The sequence below is a fragment of the Pseudorca crassidens genome, chromosome 18, assembly GCF_039906515.1.
Source record: "Pseudorca crassidens isolate mPseCra1 chromosome 18, mPseCra1.hap1, whole genome shotgun sequence".
Taxonomy (NCBI): Eukaryota; Metazoa; Chordata; class Mammalia; order Artiodactyla; family Delphinidae; genus Pseudorca; species Pseudorca crassidens.
In genome coordinates, this window is record NC_090313.1 from 15,540,872 (window position 1) to 15,568,447 (window position 27,576).

Below are 27,576 nucleotides of genomic sequence, written 5' to 3' on the forward strand. Positions count from 1 at the left end.
CTTTCTGCCTCCCCTACCTGACCGTGACATCCTTGGGCAGATGGTTTGTATCTGATTAATTCTGGGTCTTCATTAGCGGATACTGCAAGTTCTCCAAGTTACTTCTTGAATTGGGCTGAATGGTTGGCTTCCTAATTGAAGTCTTCTCCATTTCTACTTTGAGTAGGACCTGCCTGTCTGCGCAAAAGAGCTGTAGGGAATCATTTGATCCCTGGTCTCTGGCTGTGCCACTGTTGCTGCTGATAAGGAAAGTTGGGCTGTGGCCACTAAGGCTCATCTCTCACATCTGTCCCTTAGGAGTAAGACTGCAGCTTTCACAGACACCAGGATCAGGACCATGAATGAAGTGATAACTGGCATCAGAATAATAAAAATGTATGGCTGGGAAAAGTCCTTTGCAGACCTTATTACCAGTTTGAGAAGGTAAGTGTTTGTATATATACAGCATATTTTCATAATTTATCTCATATTTACTGAATGGTTTAGAAGTCTTACCAAGTTTTCACATTAAGATGAACTTAACTACTATCCACTCCACCCCCAACATGTGGCAGTGGGGTTAAGTAGAACAGTGGAGACGTCATTTTAACCTGCTCCTCCATTTACCATCTTCTTAAAGGAAAAAAAATATATGCCTCTTACTTATACAGAAATTAAATTCCAAGCATTTCTGTCTTTAAAAAAAAATATTTATTTACTCATTCATTCATTCATTCATTTTTTTTTTTGGCTGCATTGGGTCTTTGTTGCTGCACATGGGCTTTCTCTGGTTGCAGCCAGCGGGGGCTACTCTTCAGCGCGGGCTTCTCATTGCCGTGGCTTCTCTTGTTGCGGAGCACGGGCTCTCGGTGAGCAGGCTTCAGGAATTGTGGCACGTGGGCTCAGCAGTTGTGACGCACGGGCTTAGTTCCTCCGCGGCATGTGGGATCTTCCGGGACCAGGGCTCGAACCCATGTTCCCTGCATTGGCAGGCGGATTCTTTTTTTTTTTTTTTTTTTGCGGTACGTGGGCCTCTTACTGTTGTGGCCTCTCCCGTTGTGGAGCACAGGCTCCGGACGGGCAGGCTCAGCGGCCATGGCTCATGGGCCCAGCTGCTCCGCGGCGTGTGGGATCCTCCCGGACCGGGGCATGAACCCGTGTCCCCTGCATCAGCAGGCGGACGGACTCTCAACCACTGCACCACCAGGGAAGCCCTGCAGACGGATTCTTAACCAGTGCGCCACCAGGGAAGCCCCCAAGTATTTCTTAATAGCACAGATTCCAAATAAACAATGATTTAAGATGTTGACGTCTAAAACGATATTTAAACTAAAAGTATAATTTATGTTAATGTAGCACAAATGGGGAGATTATATAAAGGTTGGATACTTATATTGGGCCAAACTTTATGAGTCAGTATTATTCATTCCAAACAAAGCCATAAATATATTTTTTGCTTTGCTTTGTTTGTAGAGTTTTTTTCCATCTTTGAGTTAAATATCTGATGAGTGCTTATACTCCAGCCCAGGGTACTTAGAATTCTCTGGCAGTACCATGTCAGCTCTCACTTTGCACCTTTGTGGGTGCCCCTCCCTCTGCTGGGAATACACTCATCTTACTTCTTCTCTGGCCTCCGCCAAGCCCGACTGACTCCAGCTCATCTTCTCAGGGTCCACGTGCGTGTGACTTGCCCGGCCTCTATTGCTCCGAGTTACACGCCTCTGCTCTGCGCTCCCGCGGGGGCCGTGCTGGCGCCTCTGTCTAATGTCTTGGTGTCTCATAATTTTGGGGTTGTTTTCTCTATTCTTTTATGAGTTTGTCAACTCCTGGAGGGGATGGGCTGTGTCTTTCTGTCATCAGTGAGGAGCCCGGCACAGGACTTCTGGTTATGAATGGATGTTGACTGAATGTTCAAACCCAGTCTGATTGACCCAGAATGTTTAAAATGAGACACTAAGCCTCTGTTTAGTTGGAAGAGTGAAGTGGTGATGGAGTGTGTGGTCTTTGTGTCGGGCAGGCCCCGGGTGTGCACTGTGTAGTGTCTCCCGTGATGTGAGGGATGGTTTATCTTCATCTGTGTCCACTCCCTAGGAAGAGGCCACTCACACAGGGCACTTGAATTCATGTCTTGGATGTTGATGCTTCTTTTAAAATCTATTTCCCACTCTTTTCCAGGAAGGAAATTTCCAAGATTCTGAGAAGTTCCTACCTTAGAGGAATGAATTTGGCATCGTTTTTTGTTGCAAGCAAAATCATTGTTTTTGTCACCTTCACCACGTATGTGCTGCTTGGCAATGTGATCACGGCGAGCCGTGTGTTTGTGGCGGTGACACTGTATGGGGCTGTGCGGTTGACAGTCACCCTCTTCTTCCCCTCGGCCGTCGAGAAGGTGTCAGAGGCAGTCGTCAGCATCCGAAGAATCAAGGTTTGCTGACAAATAACTTTATTCACTTGTAGGTGGATTTTACCTAAAATGCCTCCTTTTATTTGGTGTCACTGTGTGCCGGTTAGGTGAGATCTAACTCTCACTGCCTAAGCTGGTGGTTGTTCCAGAAAGTCTTTAGTACTCCCGTCTTCTGACATAGGGTGCGTTATAAATATCTTAAGAGCCTGCTCATCTATGGGCAGTAGTATAAGTACCAGCGGTACAGGGCTCTTGTCGAGTAATGACTGCAAGACGATTAAGTTGTCTGAAAGTAGGAGAAGCAAACAGATCTCATCTCCTATGCTAACTCCACTGACTAGTCCTGGGGTGAATAGGATTCCTCTCTGGGCCGGGAGGGAATGAACATGCTGAGAGGTCTCTGTTCCTTGGGTAGGAAGCATGGCCTCAGTCTCACTTCATTCTCTGTGTTTAAAAATGGGTTCTTTCCTCCGTAGATGGTTTGCTTGTTGATTTCTGAGTATGCCTTTTCGATCTGCCTTTTAGTCCCTGTTCTCTTGTCACTTACGTGTAATCCTATCTCTAGCTGCCCTCTTCCCTTCAAACTTGTGATTCCTACCATACCCACAGTCTCTCTCTCTCTCTATTTAATCTGTCTGTAAATTGCCAGGGGTGAATAATTTACATCACCAAGATAAGAACCTGTAGATACTTAAGGAGTTGTGTGTTTATTAATTGGTGTAAAATGAAGATAAATTGGCTTTGTGAGCCGGCCTGGGCGTGAGCTTGAGTGTCTGGGCTTTACAACACATCTAATTTGTTTTGTTCCTACTTCTCGATAGTGATGGATGGCCAGTAATAGATCTCTTGTGAAGTTAGATAGCTTTGGCTGTGATTTTTATTTGATCATTCAGCCGTCATAAAAGGTTATGATGAAGTTTCTATAATATAAAAAGCTATTGCCCATAAAACAGATCAGTTATATGGGGTCAGTTCTGTTCCCCTGAATTTCATTCTTTCTTTTCTTTTTTTTTTCTTTAATTTTATGTATTTATTTATTTATTTTGGGCTGCGTTGTGTCTTCGTTCCTGCGCGTGGTCTTTCTCTAGTTGTGGCTAGCAGGGGCTGCTCTTCGTTGCGGTGCGCGGGCTGCTCAATGCGGTGGCTTCTCTTGTTGTGGAGCACGGGCTCTAGGTGCGCGGGCTTCAGTAGTTGTGGCGCATGGGCTTAGTTGCTCCGCGGCACGTGGGATCTTCCAGGACCAGGGCTCAAACCTGTGTCCCCTGCATTGGCAGGCGGATTCTTAACCTCTGCGCCACCAGGGAAGCCCTAATCATTCTTTTTGATGGGGGCTTCTAGTGACACTGTTAAGGGATGGTCCATGCAGTTCAATAAAATTTCTTTTATGAAGCTTTCACATCTCGAAAGAGGACATTTTGGGATATCCTTGAACTGTAGTGACGCTCTTAGTGACACAGTAAGCTGTCCAGATGGAGGCTTCACACGTGTGTTGTGCTGCTGTGGTTTTGTTATTGCTGCTGCCGCAGCTGCTGTCTTCAATCGGTGCTGCCGCGGTTGCTGTGTGGTCCGCGCGCTCTTGAAGCCTTTGCATGTCATCCCATTTAATCCTGATAGCAACTGAATGGGATAAGCATTAGTGTCCCCACCTTACAGATAAGGAAACAGGTTCCTATAACAGGTGAAATAGCTCACCTATCCTTACATAGCTAGTAAATGACAAGTAGGATCCTGCCCAAAGCCTTTTTTTTGTTGTTGTTTTTTTTGCGGTACGCGGGCCTCTCACTGCTGTGGCCTCTCCCGCTGCGTAGCACAGGTTCGGGACGCGCAGGCTCAGCGGCCATGACTCACGGGCCCAGCCGCTCTGCGGCATGTGGGATCCTCCCAAACCGGGGCCCGAACCTGCATCCTCTGCATCGGCAGATGGACTCCCAACCACTGCGCCACCAGGGAAGCCCAAGCCTGTTTTTTTAAACCATTGTTACATTGCCTTCTTAGTACCTTCTAGCATGTGGAATTTCTATTTAAGTGTTGTTTTCATCATCTGGTCTTAGTCCGAAGACCTTCAAAGTTTCCATGTTACTTGCAGAATCAAAATTTTAAACTCTACGCTCCATTGGCAGCTCTGTTTCACAGCGCACGACCCTCCACTCTGCTGGGGGAGGGGGGAAGACGGGTTGTCTGTGTGACCTGTCACATTCATCCCTGGTTTTGCCTCACTTTTTGGGCCTCCTGGGTTGCCTTCTTATCAGTCCTTGATTTAAGCAAATGCTGCTGAGCCTCCAGCAGCCCCATGTCCCTCTCCCAGCACTTTCGTTCGCGCTGATCTAGCGCTTCCATTTGTGTGCACGGCCAGCCCTGCACGGCCCAGCATCATGTCAAGTGGGGTGGTCGTGTTGTGACTCCCCAGGAGTATTCTAAGCCCCTTAACAGGAGAGATGGATTGTGGGCTGCTTTCAGTTTGGGGGCTGCAAAGTCACCTGGAATACTAAGGGGAGGAGAAGAGCAAGAATTTTTGTTCTTCCTTTTCCTGCTTCTCAGTTAGATGTGTTAATGCCTAATTAGAAGATGAGGACAGCAGCAAGAATGGAAGAAAACTAGGTGAGGTTTGACCATAGATGGGCTGGAGGCGTGGTGGGCACGTAGAGTTTAGAACAGAGTGTGGTTTAAGCCCTGCTGCCCCACTGCCTTCTGCAGCCTGGGACTCAGGAGACTGGATGGGCCATCTTCCAAGATTTCCACTCAGGTCATGTTTGGGGGCCCTAGGAAGAAAATCCACCACCCCTGGCTACCTTGGAGGTGGTGCGATGGTCCCCTTATTTTTCTCTTAGTAATGAAAGGGGACTGAAGGTCTTGGCATTGAGCTACTGCAATAGGATTAAAAATATCTTGTCTTAACTTAAACGCACTAAAAGTCTTCAGTGACTTTTACATCCAGTAAAATGTGTCTCTGAGGTTATATTGTTCACAAAGCTGCTTAGGTTTTCCCCTACCAGCCCCTGGGAAGTCAGTCTTTGGCTGCAGTTCTGACGTTGATACTTTCCCTCATGATGTGTTCTGGGTCTGCACTTCATGGCTCTAATGGCAGTTTAATTTCACCTTTTTCATCAGCCTGAGTCCTGGGGAAAAATGCAGTCAGCACTTCTTGCAACTTTACAAGCTGGTCATGTGTTGAATGGAGTCTCATTTAACCCCTGGAAGATTGTAACTTCTTTGCCTTAGCAGACCTATTATTTGTAGACAAGCGCTCAATAGATTTAATTCCTCATTTAAGGCTTACTTTTTCTTTTTTTTTTGAAAGTGGGGAATTTCTGTTCTACCATACATACACTGAATATTGAGGTTTTTATTTTTTACTTTTTTGCGGTACACGGGTCTCTCACTGTTATGGCCTCTCCCGCTGCGGAGCACAGGCTCCGGACGCGCAGGCTCAGCGGCCATGGCTCACGGGCCCAGCCGCTCCGCAGCATGTGTGATCTTCCCGGACCGGGGCACGAACCCGTGTTCCCTGCATCGGCAGACGGACTCTCAACCTCTGCGCCACCAGGGAAGCCCTGAATATTGAGGTTTTTTATCTTGGTAACACGCTTAAGGTAAAATTGGAATTTCTGTTTAGACAAGATGTATAACATACACGTATAACCTTTTGCTCGTTGCTCTGTTAGCTCAGACTATGTAAGGCTGTAGCCACGCAGTCACCGGTTGGACTGATTTGAACAGCCATGTAGTCTGTTCCTTCCCTTAGCCTGATACCCATGATGGGCCAACTCTGTGCAAGGCTTGGTCTCAGATGGAGTTGGGACTGTGTAAGTGCAGGAATCACCCAGTGTCTCCCCTCTTTATGACTTTATATCCCTATGAGGATTCAGAGGTTGGGAGGTCAGTGCCAGCCTGGATCCTCCTGAGCTGGTTCCCAGGAGGATTAGCATTTGAGATGGCCCAGAAGGATGGGTGGCGTCGGTACTCAGGGTGTCCAGGCAGAGGCCACCTGGGGATGTGGACATAGGTGCTGATGGCTCACTGGAGGGGTTGAAGCGTGCTGGACACTCTCAGAGGTGTTGTAAGGAGATCAGGAGGGAGTGGTGTTGGGGGAGGGTCGGTGGTGCTGGGGAGGCCTGGGGAAGGAACCAGCAAAAGAAAAGGCATATCAGTATTTGAAATGGTTAATAGAAGAGATTCTGAAATTATGTTGTTTCAAGAGGAAAGGAGAATTGGGAGAGGGATGAACTGTGGCAGAACAGGCGAGAGCTGGTACCTGGCTGACGATGGGAGAGGTGGTGTGGAGAGAGAACTCAGGCTGCAGTGGTTGAAAACCTGCAGAGGAGTCCTCAGACCACTGTCCATCCTGCCTCCTGCTGGACACGGGCTCGGGGCGGGTAGGAGCGGCCGTGCCCAGTGTTCCGGTTCTCAGTGAGCCTGGATGAGAGGAGGTGGGAACGAAAGGATAGCGTCTCCTGCCAGCTTGTCTTTGAGAGAAATGCAAGGATCTCGTCTTCCTTTTCCTTCACAGAAGCAGGTTTTTTTTGTTTGTTTGTTTTTTAAATAAATTTATTTATATATTTATTTATTTTTGGCTGCGTTGGGTCTTGTTGGTGCCCCTGGGCTTTCTCTAGTTGTGGTGCGTGGGCTTCTCACTGTGGTGGCGTCTCATGTTGCGGAGCATGGGCTCTAGGCACGGGGGCTTCAGTAGTTGTGGCACACGGGCTCTTAAGCGCAGGCTCAGTAGTTGTGGCGCATGGGCTTAGTTGCTCCGCGGCATGTGGGATCGTCCCGGACCGGGGCTCGAACCCGCGTCCCTTGCATTGGCAGGCGGATTCTTAACTACTGCAGCACCAGGTAAGTCCTCATGTTCAGTTTCAAGGTGTCAGCAGGGTCACAATTCCTCTGAATTCTATAAGGGGGAATCCTTTCTTGTCTCTTCTAGCTATTGGTGGCTGGAGACAAACCTTGGTGTACCTTGGCTCCTAACAGCCATCACTCCAGCCTCCGTGTCCATTGTCACATGGCTATTTTCTGCTTGTGTGTGTCTCTGCGTCTCTCTTCTGATAAGGACACCAATCATATTGCATTGAGGGCCCACCCTCGTCCAGTGTGATCTCACCTGAATTTATTGCATCTGCAGCAACCCTATTTCCAAATAAAGTCACGTTTTGAGGTATTTGCGGTTAGGACCTTAACATTTATTTATTTTCATCGGGGTGAGCAATTCTCCCTGTAACAAGTTCCATGGCTAGTATGATCCTCCAGGGTGTTAGGGACCCAGACTTCTCTCTTGTTACTCCTCTGCATGTGTGACCTTGACCCAGCTGGTAACCTCCAAGGCCCAGGCCGTGGGGTGGATGAAGGTCCTGGACATTGTCCCTTTCCACTGGCCTGGATGTAGTCACATGGCTACACCTATCTGCTCGGGAGGCTGGAGAGAGAGGGCCTCCTTCCAGGCTGCCAGGTGCCAGCTGAAACCTGGGGTTTGTTTCTTGTTGAATTATGTGCAGCATTTGCAGGGCAAGAGGGAGTTTTCCTGTATATGATTATGTTAGTTCAGTAGTGGTTCGCAGGACTTGGTTTTATTCAACTGAATTGCATTGAATAGCTGCTAAGGGGTGTGAAAATAGCAAGCAGTGGAGGATGTGGCCATTCCTGCTGTCGAGGAGAGAGGGCGTTGACTAAGGAGAAGAGACAAGTGATTGTGAATAGATGCTTGTAAACTATTTTTTAAGAGACAGAAACTTAATAAGAGCATTTCATTTTTAGAGCAATGATTTGAGTGATAGTTAATGACAAGCAGTGATTGATTTAACGTGCATGAGGAGTAAAGCAGAGTGTACTTAAGTGCCCAGGGAAAGGTCGCGACCCAAAACAGGCAGAGCCAGGGTTTTCCTAGGTCTTGTGTTCCCAGCCTGTCCAGTGCCACCTGATACCTGCAGGCCTGGGAATGGCCTTCCTCTCCGTGTTCCTAGCAGTGTTGTATGGTGCTTGGCACATGGCGGGATTCAGTAAATGTTTACGGAATAATTCCCTACCAACTCTTTTGTTTATTGTTAGTAACACAAAAGTAAAACAATGGAAATATCAAGCTTTTAAATGTGTTGGAGTTTGCTGCCACAGTTTCTCCTTAGGGTGGAACCAGTACACTTGTTAAGAAAGTTACAAAGACAGCCTCAGGGCCAGGAACTCTTTATTTGTCATATATGTAATATATATCATACTATACCGTACACTATCTGTAGACTTTATTGTATATTGTTATAATAGTATATAATATTCCGCATATTACGTAGTCTGTTCTGATGTGAACCTACACGTTAAGTACAGTTGGCAAAATGATATGTAGGCTGTGTAAAGTTTTTTACTGCAAATTCCAAGCAAGCAGTTATTGTTGTTTATGCTTTTCTCCTGGAGTTTAAACAATCTGTTTTTCCTTTTTCTGTAGAACTTTCTGTTACTTGATGAGATAACACAGTGCAACCCTCAGCCGCCATCAGATGGTAAAATGATAGTGGACGTGCAAGATTTCACTGCTTCTTGGGATAAGGTAACACAGCCTGTGTACCAAGATTGTGACTGCTAAAGGACAGCAGATTTATCGGAGAACTTTGAGGTTTTACACCTGGTGCAAAGTGTGACCTGCTCATTTACTGCAAGTATGTTATAAAAATTCTCAAAATCAGGAATTGGTTTGCAACTACTGGAGATTAAGTGTAAAATCGGCCTAAGACGTTTGACATGTTGCTCTCTCTCTCGTTTTCAAGAGAGCTTTCAAAGTATTAGCACATTTTGAACTTCAAGTCCATATGTTTGTAATGTTAGAATTTATATTGATTGTGGAGAAAAAAAGCTGCAGTATGGAATGGGTTAACTGACAAATATACAACCAGTTGTTACAGACCAGAGGCTTTGGGGAATCGGTGTACCTTTTTTGCCTTGATGTTCTCAGATCATCTTATTACATACTGAGGCCATGATTTAGGACTTTGCTTTGGGGCAGGGTGGGGCTCCCCCATCCTAAGCTTCTCAATGGTTCTGGCTACTTTGGTGGCAGCCAGGGACGGGGAGGCGACAGCAGGAGGGCATAGTGAGCACCCGTGATTCCCAGTTGAAGGCTTGCACTGTGTGGCAAGCTGACAGGGAGAACTGGCAGTTCCGAACACTTGGTTTATTTATGACGTTCAGGCAAACAGGAAAAAGAGCAGGGTCGGCTCTCAAAACTGCGCACCTAGTGCAGCCCCCTTTTCTGACGACTGAAACATTCCTGCCTCCCCGGTTCAGTGGTCCTCTGTGGATCACTCAGTGAAACAGAACCCATACCGCAGGAGAGGGCATTCCATGTGGGGAATACTTACGCAGAGGATGAAAGACGGGGGAAGAAAAAAGCAGAAAGGGCAAAATGAGATTAGCAGTGATTAGCAGTGGTGGGAAGCCGCTCCCACCCCCAGGGCTGGAAGGACTCAAACGAGGTGGTGCCTCTACCAGAGGGTCCACCATCCGGTGCAGAGCCCAGGAGCTCGACTGCTGGTGGGAGTGGAGACCACAGTGCAAGTGTCCGGACTGTGCAGACTCCTCGTGTGTGTTCACGCCTGTCACACCAAGTGTGGTGCCACTTGCATCCCGTTCACCTACTTCTGATTCAGTACCTGCTTCCCCACCGACAAAACAGTAGTATGTTCCCAAGTAAACAAAAATATACCCCCTTAGCTTTCGCACATGGAAACTCTAACAAGGTACCGTATCTGACCTGATAGTTTCTCCTACCTTAATAGTGTAGATTTACCTCCTGCTTGGTATTTCTCATCATAATACACTCGAAGCATTTATGAAAAGCACCATTAGAATTCCATTACGATGGCAACTATTTGTGAATGGTAACACATACTTTGTATGAAACATTAACAAAATCTCTTATACCAAACTACGCGGCATTATAAAATGAGCTGTTTTGTTGTTCTTGCAAGAACGTGATAACGTGCTCTCAGACTTCTGTGTAACTTGCAGTGTAGTACAGAACACCCTATTCTGTTGTCCTGGCCTTGCCTATGGAAGGCTGTGCCCTGGGCTGGGTCATTAGTAATTAGGGCCTCTCAGGTTAGGTCATGGGTGAAACATCCCTCGGGGATGGGGGAGTGGCACAGACCTTGGGGATTTTTGGAGAGAAGCGGAGTCTGAATGAATCCCCTGCTGGGTTGGGAGGCTGGAGATAGACATGGGCTTTCTAAGCTGCTCCGCTATACAGCCCCTTGGGCAGGTGGCAGAAGGTTTCAGGGACGCAGGTCTCATTCATGAAATGATGGGACTTGGTCTCAGTCTTTAAGGTTTAAAATAAATGGTCCTGTGGGAGCCTCCAAGGGACAGGGATTTCAAACTGTGTGTGGCAGCTGAGTGGGGCTCAGCTGATGATCCTGTGTAATCCGCATGCCCTGAGCCTGGATAACCAGGAGAGGACAGGCCTCAGTACCATGGGCTGTCGAGTGCTGCCCCCTTCTGGTCACGGCAGAGCAGTGCCCGATCCTGAAGCCTGAACAGGGAGGGAACTCAGTGTCTGGTCCTGACGGACTGTGAGGTGTGGTGACAGGGAGCTGATGTTTGTAAGTGGCCCACTATTTTGTCGTCTTAACTGAGTGAAAAATGGTAAAATAAGAACCCTAAGTGTCAGAGAAGAAGTGGAGAAGCTTAAATGTTTCTCATGTATTAAAGTCTAGCTTCCTATTTATCGATAGATTTGTAATTCCTGTAACATCTGGGGCTAGTGTTTTGGTGATGAAGAGCTTCAAGCCTGAACAGGGAGGGAAGTCCACGTGTTTTGCCCTGACAAACTGCAGGGCTGCAGCAGGAAGCTGTGTTTGTAGGTGGCTCATTATCGTGCAGTCGCAACTGAGTGAAAAGTAGCAAAATAAGAATGCAGGTGTTAATCAAAAAGAAAGGAGTGGAGTAGCTTTAAGAAGATGTCTCGTGTTAAAATATGGGGCTAGTTATTTTGATGATTAAAAATAATTATTTTTTCAGTAGCTGCCTGTATCTATAATCAGTTCAGTTCTTTCCAGAGAAATTTTCCATTTAGAACATTATCCAGACTTCTTATCCAGACCCTGTGCTTTTATTAGTCTTTTGGGCATTTTACTTAATCATACGTAACCACTTTTTTTTTTTTTTAACATTAGCAGTTAAGATTTTTTTTAAACACTTAGTATATGTAAAGAAATACACATACCCCTAAGTCTCTTTATGATAGAATTTACAGTTTGTTCAAGAACATGACCTGTGATTGGCACGATGAGTACTTTATCCGTCTCCTTTGTGTTAGACTGTTTGCTGTGACATGTACCTCCGTGGTTTGTTTTTGTTTTTTTTAGGGTAGAAGTACTTTGTTGTCCCTATTTACCCAGAATAGGTAATGCATGTAAGGGGTACAAAACTGAGGCTTGATCACTCTAACCTACTGTGTTATACATAATCCCCCCGCCACCCCCATCCCCCCCTTTTTTTGGTTGTTAGTGTTAAATTGAATCTCTGGTGAAATTGGAGCCTTGACTGCCATTTATGTGACTTTATTTATCAAGAGCAACTTTATCATATAAAGCGCCCTGTTGCTTGCTGACCATTACTGAGATTCATTCTTTATCAAGTGAAAATAAAGAGATAAGTGGAGATGTCAAATTCTTAGTAGAGGACCAGCCATGATATGTACTTACACTGCCACCCTGTGGAGAGGAGTGAAGTAAACAACACCAATGGCTCTAATGAAAACTTACAAATGATTAAAAACCTCCCATACTGGATATTCTATTAATTATATTATATTAATAAGCTAGTGTGCATCATGGAGTTTGCATTTCGAGGACGGGCCGTGTCATTGCAACTACTTAAATTCTGTGGGTGTCTAGAGCTCTGTCCGTATGAAAATCTGGCAAAAGAAGTAGGCTTCCTAAAGGCAACTAAAGCTGTTTCAAAGGTGTTTTTTGATGAAGAGGCCCCCAGGACTCACTATCTTAAAATAGGAAGGACGAAAATGTGGGTTATATTAGCATATCAGTGACTTACGTTATTTTCTCTACTTTCTGAAGTTCGCTTTTTTATTTTATTGAAATGAACCGTAAACTTAAATTTGTAAACTTAAATTTACAGGCATCAGAAACCCCAACTCTACGAGGCCTTTCCTTTACTGTCAGACCCGGTGAGCTGTTAGCTGTGGTCGGACCCGTGGGAGCAGGAAAGGTAAGTTACGATGCCTTTCGGCAGCTTGATGCAATGCCACAGCCCCTGTGAAATTCTCAGAGTCGAGCCCAGAGCTGTAGGTAACACAGTTTGAATTGGATGTATCTCAAACAGCATTTCTCTGTTGCATGGAACATTAGTTTTGCAAGAAGGTTGCATGTCCAAATAAACGTGCATAAATGCCCATTTTGTTTTCCTTCCTGGTGCTTCCCGTTACACAGTTGGGAACTGCTTGTCGGGACTTTGGACGTCTCAGTGAAGGAAATGATTTATGTGACAGCTGTTCAGGACAGACTGAGACCGTGGGGACTTCTTTCTCTCACAGTGGGCCCTCCAGGAGGTCTGGAGGTTGTAATGGCTCTTCCGGGAAGCTCTGAGCATTTCCTCATGGGACTTGAGTTGGTCCCGTCAGTGCACGTGTAATGAGTGTGCAACCATGTGCTGGAGCTGAAGATACAGACGTGAGCAAGCCGCAGACGCCTCTGCCCTCCAGAGGCAGCTGGGTTCTGGGGCGAGACAGATACGCAGGCAGATTATTTCAGCCCAGTGTGGTGAGCGCTGTGATGCTGTGGACACAGACGCGCCACCTCTGTGTGTTGTTAAAGATTTGAAGGACATGTGCACGTGCACTTGGTCTGAAACAACAAAATACAGGAACCTAAACGTGGGATATGTACACGAGGGGGTGATGATTTAAGTTATGATGGAGTTTTGCTCTTTGGACACGACTCACTTCAGAGTATTTTAAAAAATAATCATCTTTCGGTATATTATTCATAGAAAGCTTTATTTAAGAACAAGTGTTTGTCAAGTAAAGGATACCCGGATGCAGGAACAACTGCACTAAACATCAGATACATGAAACTACACGTTCTGCTGGGCTGCTCTGCTAGTTAAGGATGTTAAACATTCTAACTTAGTCTTTGCTGAGTAGAGCATTTCAGTTGCGGGAAACTCTTGGGCAGTTTAGATTGTCATAGTATTATATTAATATTCCTTATCAATCAATAGTGTACATTGACCAGTAGTGTTATTTTCAATTTTTTTGTCTCAACTGCCACAGCTGTACTTTATCCTCTTTTAAAGGAAAGGGTTCTATCGTTTATCAAGCGCCCAGGGTGGGGACAGTTGTTCTGCGAGGCGTGTCCGTCCTGAGTGCTGCCTGTTCACGCGTGTGTGTTGCCATCTGTTTCAGTCGTCACTGTTGAGTGCTGTGCTGGGGGAGCTGCCCCCGAGCCAGGGGCTGGTCAGCGTGCACGGGAGGATCGCGTATGTTTCTCAGCAGCCCTGGGTGTTTTCAGGAACTCTGAGGAGTAATATTCTATTTGGGAAGAAATATGAAAAAGAACGATATGAAAAAGTAATAAAGGCTTGTGCTTTGAAAAAGGTGAGTCATGACTTTTGAGTTATATATACTCGAATTTCAAATGATGATAGTGTTGGTTTAAACTACAAGGTTTGTTAAAAGACCTTTTAATGTTGTTTAATGCTTTTTTTTTTTTTAACATCTTTATTGGAGTATAATTGCTTTACAATGGTATGTTAGTTTCAGCTTCACAACAAAATGAATCAGTTATATATATACATATATTCCCATATCTCTTCCCGCTTGCGTCTCCCACCCTCCCACCCTCCCTATCCCACCCCTCCAGGCGGTCACAAAGCACCGAGCTGATCTCCCTGTGCTATGCGGCTGCTTCCCACTAGCTATCTACCTTACGTTTGGTAGTGTATATATGTCCATGCCCCTTTATCGCTTTGTCACCGTTTACCCTTCCCCCTCCCCTGTTTAATGCTTTTAAGCTGGTCTTCTGGATGAACATGTACACACGTATGCTACTGTTTGAATTCTGATGTGGTAACGACGCCCACAGAATGCCTTTTTGGGGGAGGGGACTTTCACTTTGTGAAGTTTCATTCACTTTTACCTTCTTTTTTTAATGCACAATTACAAAAATTTGTGAAAATAGAGAGCACAGTTTAATGAACTCTCAGTTACCCACCCCCAGCTTCAGCCAGGATCAGCTCGTGGCCAGTCTTGCTGCATCTTTACCCCTGCCCACTGCTGGCCCCACTCCCACCCCAGATTATTCTGAAGCAGATCCTAGGCCTCAGATTAGTTCATCTGTAAACATTTCACTAGTTTTCTCTAAAAGATAGGAAAGCCTCTGGAAAAAAGTCGCCACGTTATTGCACCTGAAAAGTAACCTGAATTTCCTGAATATCATCAGTGTTCTCGTCAGTGTTTCCATGTTGTTAATCATCTCACTGGGAAATTTCTTTAACCTTTGGCTTGAGTCGGGCTCCACGTAAGGTCTGCGCCTTGCACTGGGTTGATGCCTCCCTGGTCCCTTTCATTCTCTAGGTTTCCCTCTCCGCTTCACTTTTGACTTGTAATTTATTATTTAAAGAAAAAGTAATGCTTTAACATTTCTTCTTAATATGGCCTATTTTCATTGGGGAAGAGATTGTTTTCAGAAATGACATTGAATTTCATAGAAAATGGAAAATGAAACATTTCTCTGTACCTGGGGATTTAAATGAAATTAGTGAATCAGTTATGCAAACTGAACTTAGCTTGTAGGATAATATAATTTAGTGAAACAAAAGAAAAAATGTAAATACTGATAAATACTGTGTTATTCTCTTTGGTCATAAAAATCTGCATAATGGCGTTAAAGAGCTCTTCCCCCCCACCCCAACCCCCCCACCCCCAACCCCAACCCCAGGGTCTGGTCAGAGCAGTCTGAGCTTCGTATTGTTCTTTTATACTGTGAGGAAAAGGCTGGGACAGGGTTTCAAAGGTGTGGTGTTAAAGGCCTGTGTGGAAATAGTTACCCTGCTTGAACAATGGCTTGAACATCATAGACTGTGTTAGATGAGTAGCATTTGATGATGTGCTGGGCACAACACAATTGTTTGCTTGTTTAATGGGCTTCTGTTTCCTTCTCGTGAGTTATGGTTAATGGGAGATTTTTCGTTTACAGAAGTGAAGTAAAGTTGACAGTAATGAGGTAGAATTTTAAAAAAATGATATACGAAAAGGGGAAATGCAAATGTAAAACAGTAAGAAAAATAGCTCTCATTTATTCAGAGTCCATGTGGAAGTCATTTTTCTGTTTGTCACTCACATGCAAGCACACATGACAAGGTGTATGAGTTATTAATCTTTTACAAGGCTCTTTGATGTTACCATCCTCATTTTATAATTAGTAAAACTGAGGCTTGAGAGATGGAATGCCTCACCTCTACATTTGCAGCTCAGGTTTAAGACCCAAGGGGGTCAATGTTTTGCCCCAGCCCCGTGGGGTGATGGGACCAGTAACTCGGGCCGTGTCCTGGGGCTTCACCCACCCTCGGATGTCTGTGCAGCACAGACTCTGGTGGGAAGGGGCCCCTGCGGGATTGGGCTGCACAGCGATTCTTCTGTACGTGATGTGAGGTTTATAAGCATGGACTGATCTCCCGTTGTGCTGCGTGGTCGGGACATAGAATTGGGGCCCCTCGTGCCCATTCCCTGCTTGGCAGGAAGGGAGGCCCAGGGCGGAGAAGGAGCGGAGAGCAGAGTCCTGGCCCCGGCTTCGTCACTTGCCTGCTGTCACTTTGGACACGTCCTGTTTCCTGCCTGGGCCTCTGACGTTTCTGCAGCAAAATGAGGGCGTTGGGTCAGAGGGTTTCCAAGAGGTTTTGCTGCTGCTCTGAAATGAAATCTATGTGTCAATGAATGGTCATAAGACCGTTACAGGTAATATTGGTGTCGTGGAATTATTTTGACCTGTAGATACAGAGACCACATGTGTAGTAGGAAAAAAAAGTGTGGTCTTTGGAGAGAAATGGTCCTGAGTAGTAATTTCAGGTGTTTCTCTGTTTCCTTTTTATAAAATGAGGGGGAGGTGTGGGTTTGTTGTAAAGAGAAAGGCAATGTTTGTAAAATGCCAACCTGCCAGGTTTTCAGTAAATACATACATAGAAACAAAAATAATAAAGATTTCTTTTTATGGGTGGTTCCCATAAAATAGGAAAAAGCAGCATTTCTTTTATTACATATCTTAATAACTAGATGCTTTATACTAGATCTAATTGAAGTACGTGTTTAACTTCATTGAGCCGAAAACGTATCTGTAGTTAAAATATAAAGTAATCACATTTGGCAGCGTCGAATTAAGCTGATGCCATATTCAAAGTGACCCTATAGGGAGTTATACAACACAGTGTAGGGAACCACCTAATAATGTTTGGCCTGCTGTAGGGATCGTGTTTAAACTGCAAGGCTTAGGAGATAGAAGGTTCAGGGAATGAGTTTCAGTTTCTCTATTTAGTAGGGAAAAAATCATGCGATTTCAGCTGCTTTTCTGAACCTCACCTGGCCTCAGTTTCATCATCTTTAAAATGGAAATCATAGTGCTATCGGCCAAATGGATTTAAAGCTGTGATGAAAGGCAGTTTTATGCTGTTTGACTCTGGAACCCAGCCCTCCTCTGCCAGGGGCTCACGTCAGGTCCCCGTTAAATATTTTAACAGTCTGTTCCATGTTTGTACACGAAGTCTCCAGCATCCCTAAAGGGCCCTTGATGTGCTTCTGGACAGAAGGCATCAAACCAGCGTCGCCATTTCCTAGTTTTCCCGTAGTTTGTATGTCTGCTTTCCATTGAAGATTGGTGAAGAAGAATACCTTCCTGTCAGTGGGAGGAATTGTAATATATAATGAACTCAGGCTTTTCCCCTTTAACCTAATCAGAAAATGGTGGCTGGGAAAGCAGCCTGACTTGGATTTTATTTCAAATCGTCTAAAATGTTTTCCCATTCGTGCTGGTCCTTAAATAGACTGCAGAGCTAACAGCACACTGGAAGTCCTCCTACCAGACTTGCAGAGAGAGCCTGTTTCTTACGCCCTGACTGTGCTCGAGTGGGTCTAAGTGCCTTTTCTAAAACATGGTTCGGGTTGCCGCACTACAGTGTGGTGCTGTTTTGAGAAGGAAACCAAAACAGCATAAAATGGAGGCGTAAAAACTAAGCAGAACAGTTTGCAAGGACTGTCATCAGTGAAACAGAGGCCAAGTAAACTGTGTGTGTGTGTGTGTGTGGAAGGCTGGGAACGTATCTTAAAATGGCTTATTGTATCTCAGGAAAACCCAAAGCAAGCGATGGTAGTAAAGAATTAAGGTGAAAAAATGATGAATTTTCATGACAGAGCAATTGCTGCTTTTCATCTGATGCTCTGCATTTAAGCTTTGAGTGTACAGGGCACCTGTGTGTGCCTGTGTGTCTCTGGCTGTCAGGGAGGGTTATGACGGGGATGGTCTCTTTCTTTTCCTTGTGGTCATGTGCTATGCGTGTCATGATTCACACTCTGCGTGGATTTTCACTGTTGGTGTGATGAGAAAATAGGCCTCAATCACCAATAGCAAGTTACAATCCCTTCACGTCCTTATTCCATTTATGGAGGGTGTTTGTACGCTTGTTTTGATTCTCACAGGATCCTTGAGTTTAGTGATTGTTTCTGCAGCACATTTCTGTAGAAGTTGAAAATGAGACTTAGGGATTTCAAAGGACTGGTTTATCATGGAGATTCCAGTGTGCCACTAGTTCTCTCCCCAGATTTGCTGAAGTAGAGACCAGGAAATGAGGGCTTCATTTGTAGAAAGGTAGTCTGTGTATCCTAGGTTGATGCCTGAGGGGTTTAGTAGAAAACAAACTCTGCAAACTCTGCTTGTCTATGCCAGGATCTGTCAGATGACAATTACAGGCAATCTGAATCTAAGCCTGCTTCATCCTCCAACAGATCTACTCAAACCCCCTCTGAACTGAGCCCTTGTCGACCCCAGTAGTGACTCACTTTCCCTCCTTTACTCCCTATGCCCCTAAGCCGGCTTCCTTTTTCTTCTAGTCCTTAGTACTTGCACTCATGTTAATTTTCCATCTCCCATCACGGAAAGAAACTCTAGGGACTTTGTTTCCTCTTGGATGAATTCCTTGTGCCCAGAACACTGCCTGGTATATAGTTAATCCTCAATAAATGTGTGTCAAAATAGTCAACTGCATAAATGCTGTGAAAAACTACAGAATGAAAAAAAATGAAAAGCCCTGAGAGGTTTTTTTTAACGTTTAATGTTACAATTTAGTCACTATAAAATATACCCATTGCTGTTGATCAAATACTTTTGTAAAGAACTGATGCTAGAAGGTTAGCATGATAAGAGGTACACGGGCCACTCACTGTTGTGGCCTCTCCCGTTGTGGAGCACAGCCTCCGGACGCGCAGGCTCAGCGGCCATGGCTCACGGGCCCAGCCACTCCGCGGCACGTGGGATCCTCCCGGACCGGGGCACGAACCCGTGTCCCCTGCATCGGCAGGCGGATTCTCAACCACTGCGCCACCAGGGAAGCCCGAGAACACATTTGAAATCTTTCTCTTTTTCCCCTTTTCTGTCTCCATGTAGGATTTACAGCTTTTGGAGGATGGAGACCTAACCGTGATAGGAGACCGGGGAACCACGCTGAGTGGAGGCCAGAAAGCCCGGGTCAACCTCGCCAGGTAAATGGCGTTTCAGTTGCCTTCCTGCCCCTCCCTCCTCCATGGCTCCTAGTGGAAGTGAGCACGCAGACCCCGCTCACCGGGTGGGCCCTGTGTGAAGCAGGGTCTTGGCCCTTTTCCATGGGCTCTTGGAATGAATAATGATTTGCTGGACACCATCTTGATTCAAAGATGGGACACGGGAAGCTTGAAGCGGCCTTCTCCTGACATCTCTCTACGTTTCCTAGAGCCGTGTATCAGGATGCAGACATCTACCTCCTGGACGATCCGCTCAGTGCAGTAGATGCAGAAGTGAGCAGACACCTGTTCGAGCTGTGAGTTTGCTCCTGGTTTCTATCATTTCTGCTTTCCAGGAACCCCGCAGAGATCAGGGAAGAGAGCTCAGGAGGGCGTGTGTGCTTCAGGAGACTCGGCTCATTCTGCCCTGGTGTCCCTGTCCCCCCTCCCTTCCCTCCACAGCAGATCCGTCCTAGAGAACTTTTGCATGAGGATGAGGTCGAGATAGGAAAATGCAGAAGGAGCTTGCAGTGTGTGGAGGCCAGTGGAGTCCATGCTTTGGGGAGGAGAGGAACAGATGGCAGATTTCCCCTTGCTGCTTGTAGTTGACAACCACACATTGTGGGTGGATCCAGCCCCAGCAGTAAGAAAGGTGACGTACGTACGGCGTTTAAATCAGAGAGTGGGACTCAGTAGCCTGGCACTTGGCTGCCGGTCCTTTTCCTCCATCAGTTGTTTAAGGCATGTTAGAATCCAAGTTCTCAGTAGTGACATAGGGCTTCCATGGAAAGGCCTTATTGGTTTATGCTTATTATTGTATCGGTTTGGAAATACTTAATGAAGCCTAGAATTTAAGAATGATTTTTCTTCCACCTCAGAGTATGACCTCAGATTTTTAACATTGCTTCATGGATGCTTACTGGAATTAATACTTAGACCCACATTGTAGGGTTAAGTTGAATTTCAAACTCGGTATCTAATACCTGGCTGAAATGCTGACTTTCACTCGGAGTTTCCGGAATTTGTTGTCAGTGGCTCTTGTTTGGCCACGGAACCCCAGAAGCAGAACAGCTCTATGCTTTTCTGTGTATCATGTGTCCCAACACACGCTGACTGAGGCCTCTGTGGAGTCTAGACTGGCCTCTTCGAAAGCCTCGTGAACTTGCTTTTTCTGAAACGCCACCCACATCTACCCCACGGTTAGTTACCTTGCTGTTCACCTTGTTAAAGCCAACGAGCCCTTCCAGCTGCACTTATTAAAGCCCTACTGTGTGCACTGAGGTCCATGCCCTTACAGATGTTGTTGCACAAAACCTCTCAGTTTACAGAGGAGAACAGTGAGCCAGGAGAGGGGAAGGACCCACACGGGGCAGAATAAGGGAGACTGAGACGTTCAGCTCTCATTTCTGCCTCTAAGGAATCTGTCTCTATGGAGCTTGTTAAGACAGATGCCTGGGAAAAGGTCGGCAGAGTCGCGGTTTAGAGGGTTTGGATATAGGATGGTAAATGCTAAGTGGAAGTAGAAGTGGGCAGCTGTAGGCTTTCAGGTGAAGTTGGAAAGCTCCCTGTGCACTGGCCTTAGCGGGAAGTGCCCTGTGGGCCTGCAGGCTGGAAGGGTTTGTGGAGGCTGAGAATAGGATTCAGTTCCTTTTGCTAAATGGGAAGAAGCAAGGCTGTGAGAACAACAGCAGGCACGTCCTCGCCTGGAGGATGCAGGTTGTGCGGCAGAGAGAAGCAATTTGAAATTTTCGCCGTCAGTTCCTCTTAGTTTGCTAGGGCTCTGTCTGTCCAGGCTGCTCTCACAGGAGACCATAGACTGGGCAGCTAAGACACAACAGAAATTTATCTCTCATAGTTCTGGAAGCTGGGAAAGCCCAAGGTCAAGGCACTGTCAGATTTGGTGCCTGGTGAGGGCCCCATTCCTGTGTCTTCACATGGCAGAAGGGGTGAGGGAGCCGTTTGGGTTCCTTATATAGGGACACTGATCCCATTCATGCAGGCTCTGCCCTCATGACCTAATCACCTCCCTACGGCCCCATACCTTCACTATGGGGATTAGGTTTCAGCGTATGAATTTTGAGGAAAAAAAACAGTCTGCAGCAGCCTGTTACATGGTGAAGGCTGGAAGGTCAAGATCAAGGTGTGGGCAGGTTTGGTTGCTGCGGAAACCTCTCTTCCTGACTTCCGATGGCATCCTCCTTGCCGTGTCCTCTCTCTGTGTCCGCACGTGATCTGTTCTCTGTCCATGTTCCCTGCTCTTAGGTATTGGGCTCCTCTGTTTCTTTGTTTTTTTTTTGTTTTTTTTGCGGTACGCGGGCCTCTCACTGCTGTGGCCTCTCCCGTTGCGGAGCGCAGGCTCAGCGGCCGTGGCTCACGGGACCAGCCGCTCCGCGGCATGTGGGATCTTCCCGGACGGGGGCACGAACCCATGTCCCCTGCATCGGCAGGCGGACTCCCAACCACTGCGCCACCAGGGAAGCCCGGGCTCCTCTGTTTCTGAGGACCCCAGTCAGATTGCATTAGGCCCAGCGTAATTAAGGGTAACAATTATTTCTTTAAAGGCCCTGTCACCAGATACTAAGGTACTGGCGAATAATGTGTCAACATGAATTTTTGGGGGGAAAAACTTCATTCGCAGCAAGTCCTAAGTAGCATAGTAAAGAGGCTTTCGCAGAGTCAGCAGTGTGAGAGAGAGACGGGTGAGGCCGCCCTGAGCTCTGGGTACTGGGAGCTGGGATTCCACATCCACTAAGCAGGGGCCATTGGCGGGCTCCACCAAAGTCTGTATGTAACTTGTGCTTCGTTTTGGGGTGGTGAGAGAGCTCTGGAGATCCATGGTGCTGATGGCTGACGACAGTCTGAATGTACTGAATGCTACTGAGCTGTATGCTTAAAAATAGTTGAAATGGTAAACTTTACATTATGTATATTTTACCACAATAAAAAAAAGTGCCCAAGTTAGCATTGAATCTTCCAGCACACAAGAGCAGGGCAGCCGACACGTGGCATGGCCTCCAGCTCTCTGGTCTGACCCCCTTTTCCCACCCTCTCCTGATCGTGATTTTATGAATTTTCCCTTAGGGAAGTGCCTTGTGGCTTGTCACGGGTTCAGTGAAAGGGCGCTAATGCCGTGACAGAGGTTCCCCACCCCCCATCCTCCTGGCATCACGGGCAGTTCAGCCTCCCTGTTCCCAGGGTGCTTAATACCACAGAAGTTCTCCCAAGTTCTTCTAACAGAGGCAGTATTTATAGCTGTTGGGTTTAATGACCTTGGATGTACACTTGATAGAAGCAAGCTTGTTCAGACTGTTGTTTGCTAATCAGAACCACATTCTCTGGGGAAACTTAGGGCAGGGAGCACGAATGCAATTTAGGAAATCGCTCAGCAGCAACTGGAGAATGTTCTCAACGAGTTAGAAAATTGGATGGAACAGTGTGCTCTGAAAGATGGTGGTCGTGTCGAAGCTTAGTAATGGGGAGTGTTTTGTATTAAAAGTGAACAAAGTGCACTTCTACTTGCTGTTGACAGTTTCCTTCAGTCATGAATATATATTGAAGGTTGTTAAGGTTTGTGAATTTTCCAACTATACGTTGTAAGCCTTAAGTGGATTCTCTCACCTACAGAAGGTTAGAGCCTTAGGTGAACTGATGCAGTCTCACCTGTGTCCAGCTGTGGATCCCGTTTTGGTTCAGAGAGCCCCACGTCGCCAGAGCCCCCGACTCCTGCGTCACCAGCTCTTCGGGCCTGTCCTGGTCAGATGCCCACGCTGCTGTCCACACAGTTCGCCCTCTCTGCTCCAGCCCCTCACAGACCCCCCTCATGTTCAGGCTGCATATCCAGGTCCTCAGACGGAGAACGAGCTCCTTTGCCATCTGCCCCCATCAGCCTTTCCAGCTGGCCCTCACACCCACTCGGCCTTCCAGCCGTGCCGGCTTTGTGACGGGCCCTTTCTCACACCTGTCTGTCTGTAGATACTGCTCCCTCTGTGCCAGAGCCCCTGCCTTTCCCTCCTGTTCCTTCAGGGGGAGCCTGTGCCCTTCTGTCTTCCCACAGCCCTTGGTGGGTTGCACTTGACCATTTATCAGTCCTCCCCACCCGCTATAAGCTGTGAATGCATGAAGACGCCTTAGCAGGGCATGTTCTGTCCCAGGACCCTTGGACCTGCTGTGCCTTCTTCTAGGGACGTTTCCCCAGATAGGCTCCCGTGTCACCCCCATCTAAGGCAGCAGCCCCCCTTGCTTTTCCTTCAGAGCACACATCACGGCCCGACAGTGCATTTTCCATACTCGTTCAGCGTGTCCCTCTGTTCACGGTGCGGAGTAGCGTCTGCTTCCTTCACCTGTGGATGTATGCTCGACAGTTAGGACTGTGCCTGGTATCTCACCAAAGCCTGTCGAATGAATGAATGTAGATAGGTGCTCTTTTTCATTCTTATTTGATTCACTCTGCTACGGGAGGTACCCCCTGTTAACACCGCCCTTATATAGGAATATATATAGTATTACAGGATTAACACAGCCCTTATATAGGAATAATGCTTAAAGAACTCATCCCTGAATCAATTATTTCTGTATGGTATGTCTTGGAAATCTTTACTCTTAAAAACTTGGAAGATAGATTATTTTCCTAGAGATTTGGATTAAAAGTCTTAATTAGGAATAAATTTGTAGCCATCAACTGATCACTTTATTGTAATTATTTATATTACCTTTTCTGTGATGGAATTACAGGAAGAAAACATTCTAGAACTTTTGGGTAGCTCTGTCTTGGACATGGCAGCCCATTAGATTTGATTAACATCTGCCTTCAGTGGCTATTGACAGATAATTTTGAATTTAGGAGAAACAATTCCATGAAAAGCTTTAGTGCTAAGTCTGAAAAGGTGTTTACTTGGTCAAGAAATTTAGTACAAAATCTGAACTAAGACATGTCAAAAGGTGAAAATAAGTCCGTTTCGACATAATGGAGCGATGGCGTATGTGTCTACGTCCTGCGCTCTCGCTTCTGATCACAGACCCAGTGTCCAGCGTGTCCCCTTAGGACTTTTCTGTCCTGAGTCCAGAGCACATGACCGCTCGTGGGTTAGGAGGAGTGCAGGCGGGGCTGACGTGTACTGAGCGGATTGGTGGTTTGATTTCTCAGAACAGGTGGGTGAGTTGTCATTGGCCTTGTTTTGAGATGAAGACACTGAGGTGTAGTAGCTTGTCCGACGCTGTCGGGCTCGTGAGGGGGACTGAGCTGCAGTCTGCTGCCTCCAGACTCTGCACCTGGCTCACTCAGCAGGCTGAGCTATGGCCCAGGTCCCTGAGATTTGCTCTGCGAGGGTCTCAGGCACCCAGCATACACGCCTGGAGCCCTGCCTGTGGTCACCGGGGCCCTGGATCCGGCTACTAGCTTCCCCAGAGGGGTTGTAGACCCCTCTAGGATGAGCCTGGGGCTGAGTCCCTAGGGGTCTGCATTTAAAATGTGGAGCAGTTTGAGGGGTTACTGTAAAAAAAAACAACACTGAAGTTTGTGTACTTGAGGGGGTTTTGGCTAAGAGGATTGGCGTCGGTTGAGCCACTGGATGACTTCCACTGTGACCTGGACCATTTGGACTCTCATCTTTCATTTTCACATTCAGAAAGTTTTCAGTGCAAATGAAATAAGATTTACTTCCTGGATGAGACTGGGAGTGTTGTAGAGACTGATCAAGGCCATGATAGCATTTGTTTTCAATCTAATGTTATTTGGGAAGAAATGTCTACAAAACGCAATCTGGCTAAGGTTACTGAGAAGCTATGACTTTTTTAGGGGGGTTAATATGTACATCATAAACAATCACCTGGGAAACTGTCTACGAAAAGTGTGTCCATTTTTATATGACATAGATCACTCTTCTCCCATTCTCAGCATAGGTGTAAAATAATTCGTATTGTAATTCAGTCAGCTTTTGGAATCTCAGTTTTGCTCCATTGTTTTCACTGTGAGCTATGTAAATAATTGTTAAGATCCGTTTTAGGAAAAACAACTTAGCAGTTGGTGCATCTTTCGCTGGACTGCTTTCTAGAATTTTTTAGTGGAGCTAGATTCAAACTTGCTGCTGACTTGAGGACCTAGTTGAATTGATTGATGTATATTTGTATTTAATTTGTATTCATACTGGTATTTGAAGTAGAGAACTTTGACTGCTGTCTTGTCTTTTTCTCATTATGTTTTCAAATTCTCTGTTTCCAATTTGGAGCACCTCCACTAACGTGCTTTTGCACGCTGTACCTTTTACATTTGTAGGTGTATTTGTCAAGCCTTGTATCAGAAGATCACAGTCCTAGTGACACATCAGTTGCAGTACCTAAAAGCTGCAAGTCAGATTCTGATATTGAAAGATGTAAGTAATTTCTAAAAGTCTGTGCAAATTGCTAGCACTTAGTTGTGTTGAAGGCCAGCCCTCCCCGCAGGTCACTCTCCTTGGATTCTTCATAAACGCCCTTTTCTGCCTCAGTTTTATGCCCCCCTTTTCTCAGAGCTGGTATCCATGGCTTTGAGGATGGATCCAAAGCCCTTAGAAATATCCCTGTTGCACTCTAAGCCACAGAAGCCCTAAACTGTATAAAAGTGCTGCTGCAGAGTTGCTGAATTATCAGTGTTGCTGTGAAAATTGTTAAGGATAATGATGCTATTTGATTTAGAACTTTTTATTTTCCCCTTCCACAACCTAAATCAAAGTGTATTATTTGGAAATTAGAGATACTGAGACATGTTTTTATCCACCTGTTTGTTGTACAGTTTACCTAAAGAGCATCTTTCATTAATCCCAAAATGGGTAACTGAGCACCCCCAGTTAGAGATGCCCACTCTGCTGGTTTACCCAGTTGCTTTGTCTCAGTGCTCAGATCTTTTTATGTGTCTGATACGTGTGAGATCGTGTGCAGCAGGAGGACAAAGCCCTCCCTTCCCAGGGCTCCCATTCTTATGGGGACAGATGTGATGAAAGAGGGGGTGGGGCTGATATCCTGGCTTCCTCCCTGAGGAGCTGGTGCCTCTCCGGCCTGAGGGACACGAGGGTGCGGGCCATCCAGGCACCTGGGGGAGGGGGGTCCTAAGGAAGGAGCTGAGCTGGCAGGTTGGAGGAATGGCAGGAAGGCCAGCGTGTCTGAGGAGAGGGAGCAGGGGGCCATGGAGGGCGCTGGTCTCTGAGCAGTGGGCGGCAGGCCAGGAAGTGGGATGGAAGCTACTGGACGGTCCAGAGCAGGTGAGTGATGTGGTCTGAGGTGGGATTTAAAAGATTCCTCCAATGTTCGCTGGACGGGCAACAGCAGAAACAGAAGTCTTGGTATTGTTGAGAAGATTCTAGAGCTGCCATAGCAAAGTACTGAAGACTAGGTGGCTTAAAACAACAGAAATGTATCTTCTCACTGTTCTGTAGGCTGCAAGTCCCAAATCAAGGTGCTGGCAGGGCCGTGCGCTCCCTGAAGGTTCTAGGGAAGAATCCTCCCTTCCAGCTTCTGGGGTTCACCGGCCTTCCTTGGGGTTCCTTGGCTTACAGCTGCAGGACTGTAGTCTCTCTGCCTCTGATGTCACGTGGCCATTGTCCCCGTGTCTGTCTTAGGCTCTTCTCTTCTCATAAGGACATCAGTTGTATTGGATTTAAGGCATCCCTACTCCAGAATGACGCCGTCTTTCCTTCATTACGTGTGCAAAGAAGCTGTATCCAAATAAGGCCACATTCAGAGGTGTCATGTTTAGGGCTTGAACATATCTTTTTTGGGGGGCCACCATTCATCGAATGCACAACAACTCACGTGTTTGGGGGTTGAGTAGAGATTATTGAGAATTTTGCCGAGTTAGTGGTTGTTTTATGCTTCGCTCCTTGTTTGCCTGTGTTCCTCAGCACTTCCATCGTGAACCCTTGTCTGTCCCAATAGGCCCTCACTTATGAAATGAATTTCTGCCATAAGAAAGAGTATTAAAATGCAGATCCTCTATTCCTCCCTAAATCGGGGCCTCAGATTCTTCCAACTTGAGGATAATGAATTTCATATGCAGAGACATGATGCTAGTGTGGTAAAGCTCCAGCATTAGCAGTATTAATGAGCACAGAATCGGTGATTGTCAGTAACCTGGGCGACCAGAATAACCAGTGTGTGGATGTGTCAGGGCCCCCTTATTGCTTGTTCTGAGGAGACCACCCTCAGCTTTAGTACTGTCAGAACAAGCAGTTATCCGCTGGTGAGCACCCTTGGGTGAGTTGGGGTCCATCCTTACTGTTTGCCTGGTCCCTCTCTCACAGTAGTGAGGGGGTGACTGCCTCCCCATCCCTTCAGAATTATCAACGTTTGGCTGCAGAGTAAAATTGCTTTCTGTGTACCACTAGTCATTTCCCTGTGCATCTTACAGATAACTAAGTAGAAAGTTGTAATTTCCTTAAAGAAGGTGTATGCATTTTGCTTCCCAAGTGGAGCAAGACACAATATATCC

The 27,576-nt window shown here is 46.3% G+C and overlaps 1 protein-coding gene across 7 annotated transcripts in view; it reads left to right on the forward strand.

The window, feature by feature from the left end:
- ABCC4 (ATP binding cassette subfamily C member 4 (PEL blood group)) overlaps positions 1-27,576 on the forward strand; it is a 213,621-nt gene that overhangs the window by 73,938 nt on the left and 112,107 nt on the right. For 6 of the 7 annotated variants that reach the window (XM_067713903.1, XM_067713902.1, XM_067713904.1 and 3 more), the window contains 8 exons: positions 298-423; positions 2,155-2,404; positions 8,811-8,912; positions 12,497-12,586; positions 13,782-13,973; positions 19,027-19,121; positions 19,349-19,435; positions 25,390-25,486. In XM_067713903.1, the coding sequence (XP_067570004.1) occupies positions 298-423; positions 2,155-2,404; positions 8,811-8,912; positions 12,497-12,586; positions 13,782-13,973; positions 19,027-19,121; positions 19,349-19,435; positions 25,390-25,486 (1,039 nt within the window). The remainder of the gene's footprint in view (positions 1-297; positions 424-2,154; positions 2,405-8,810; positions 8,913-12,496; positions 12,587-13,781; positions 13,974-19,026; positions 19,122-19,348; positions 19,436-25,389; positions 25,487-27,576) is intronic. The other variant, XM_067713899.1, reaches the window with a different exon arrangement.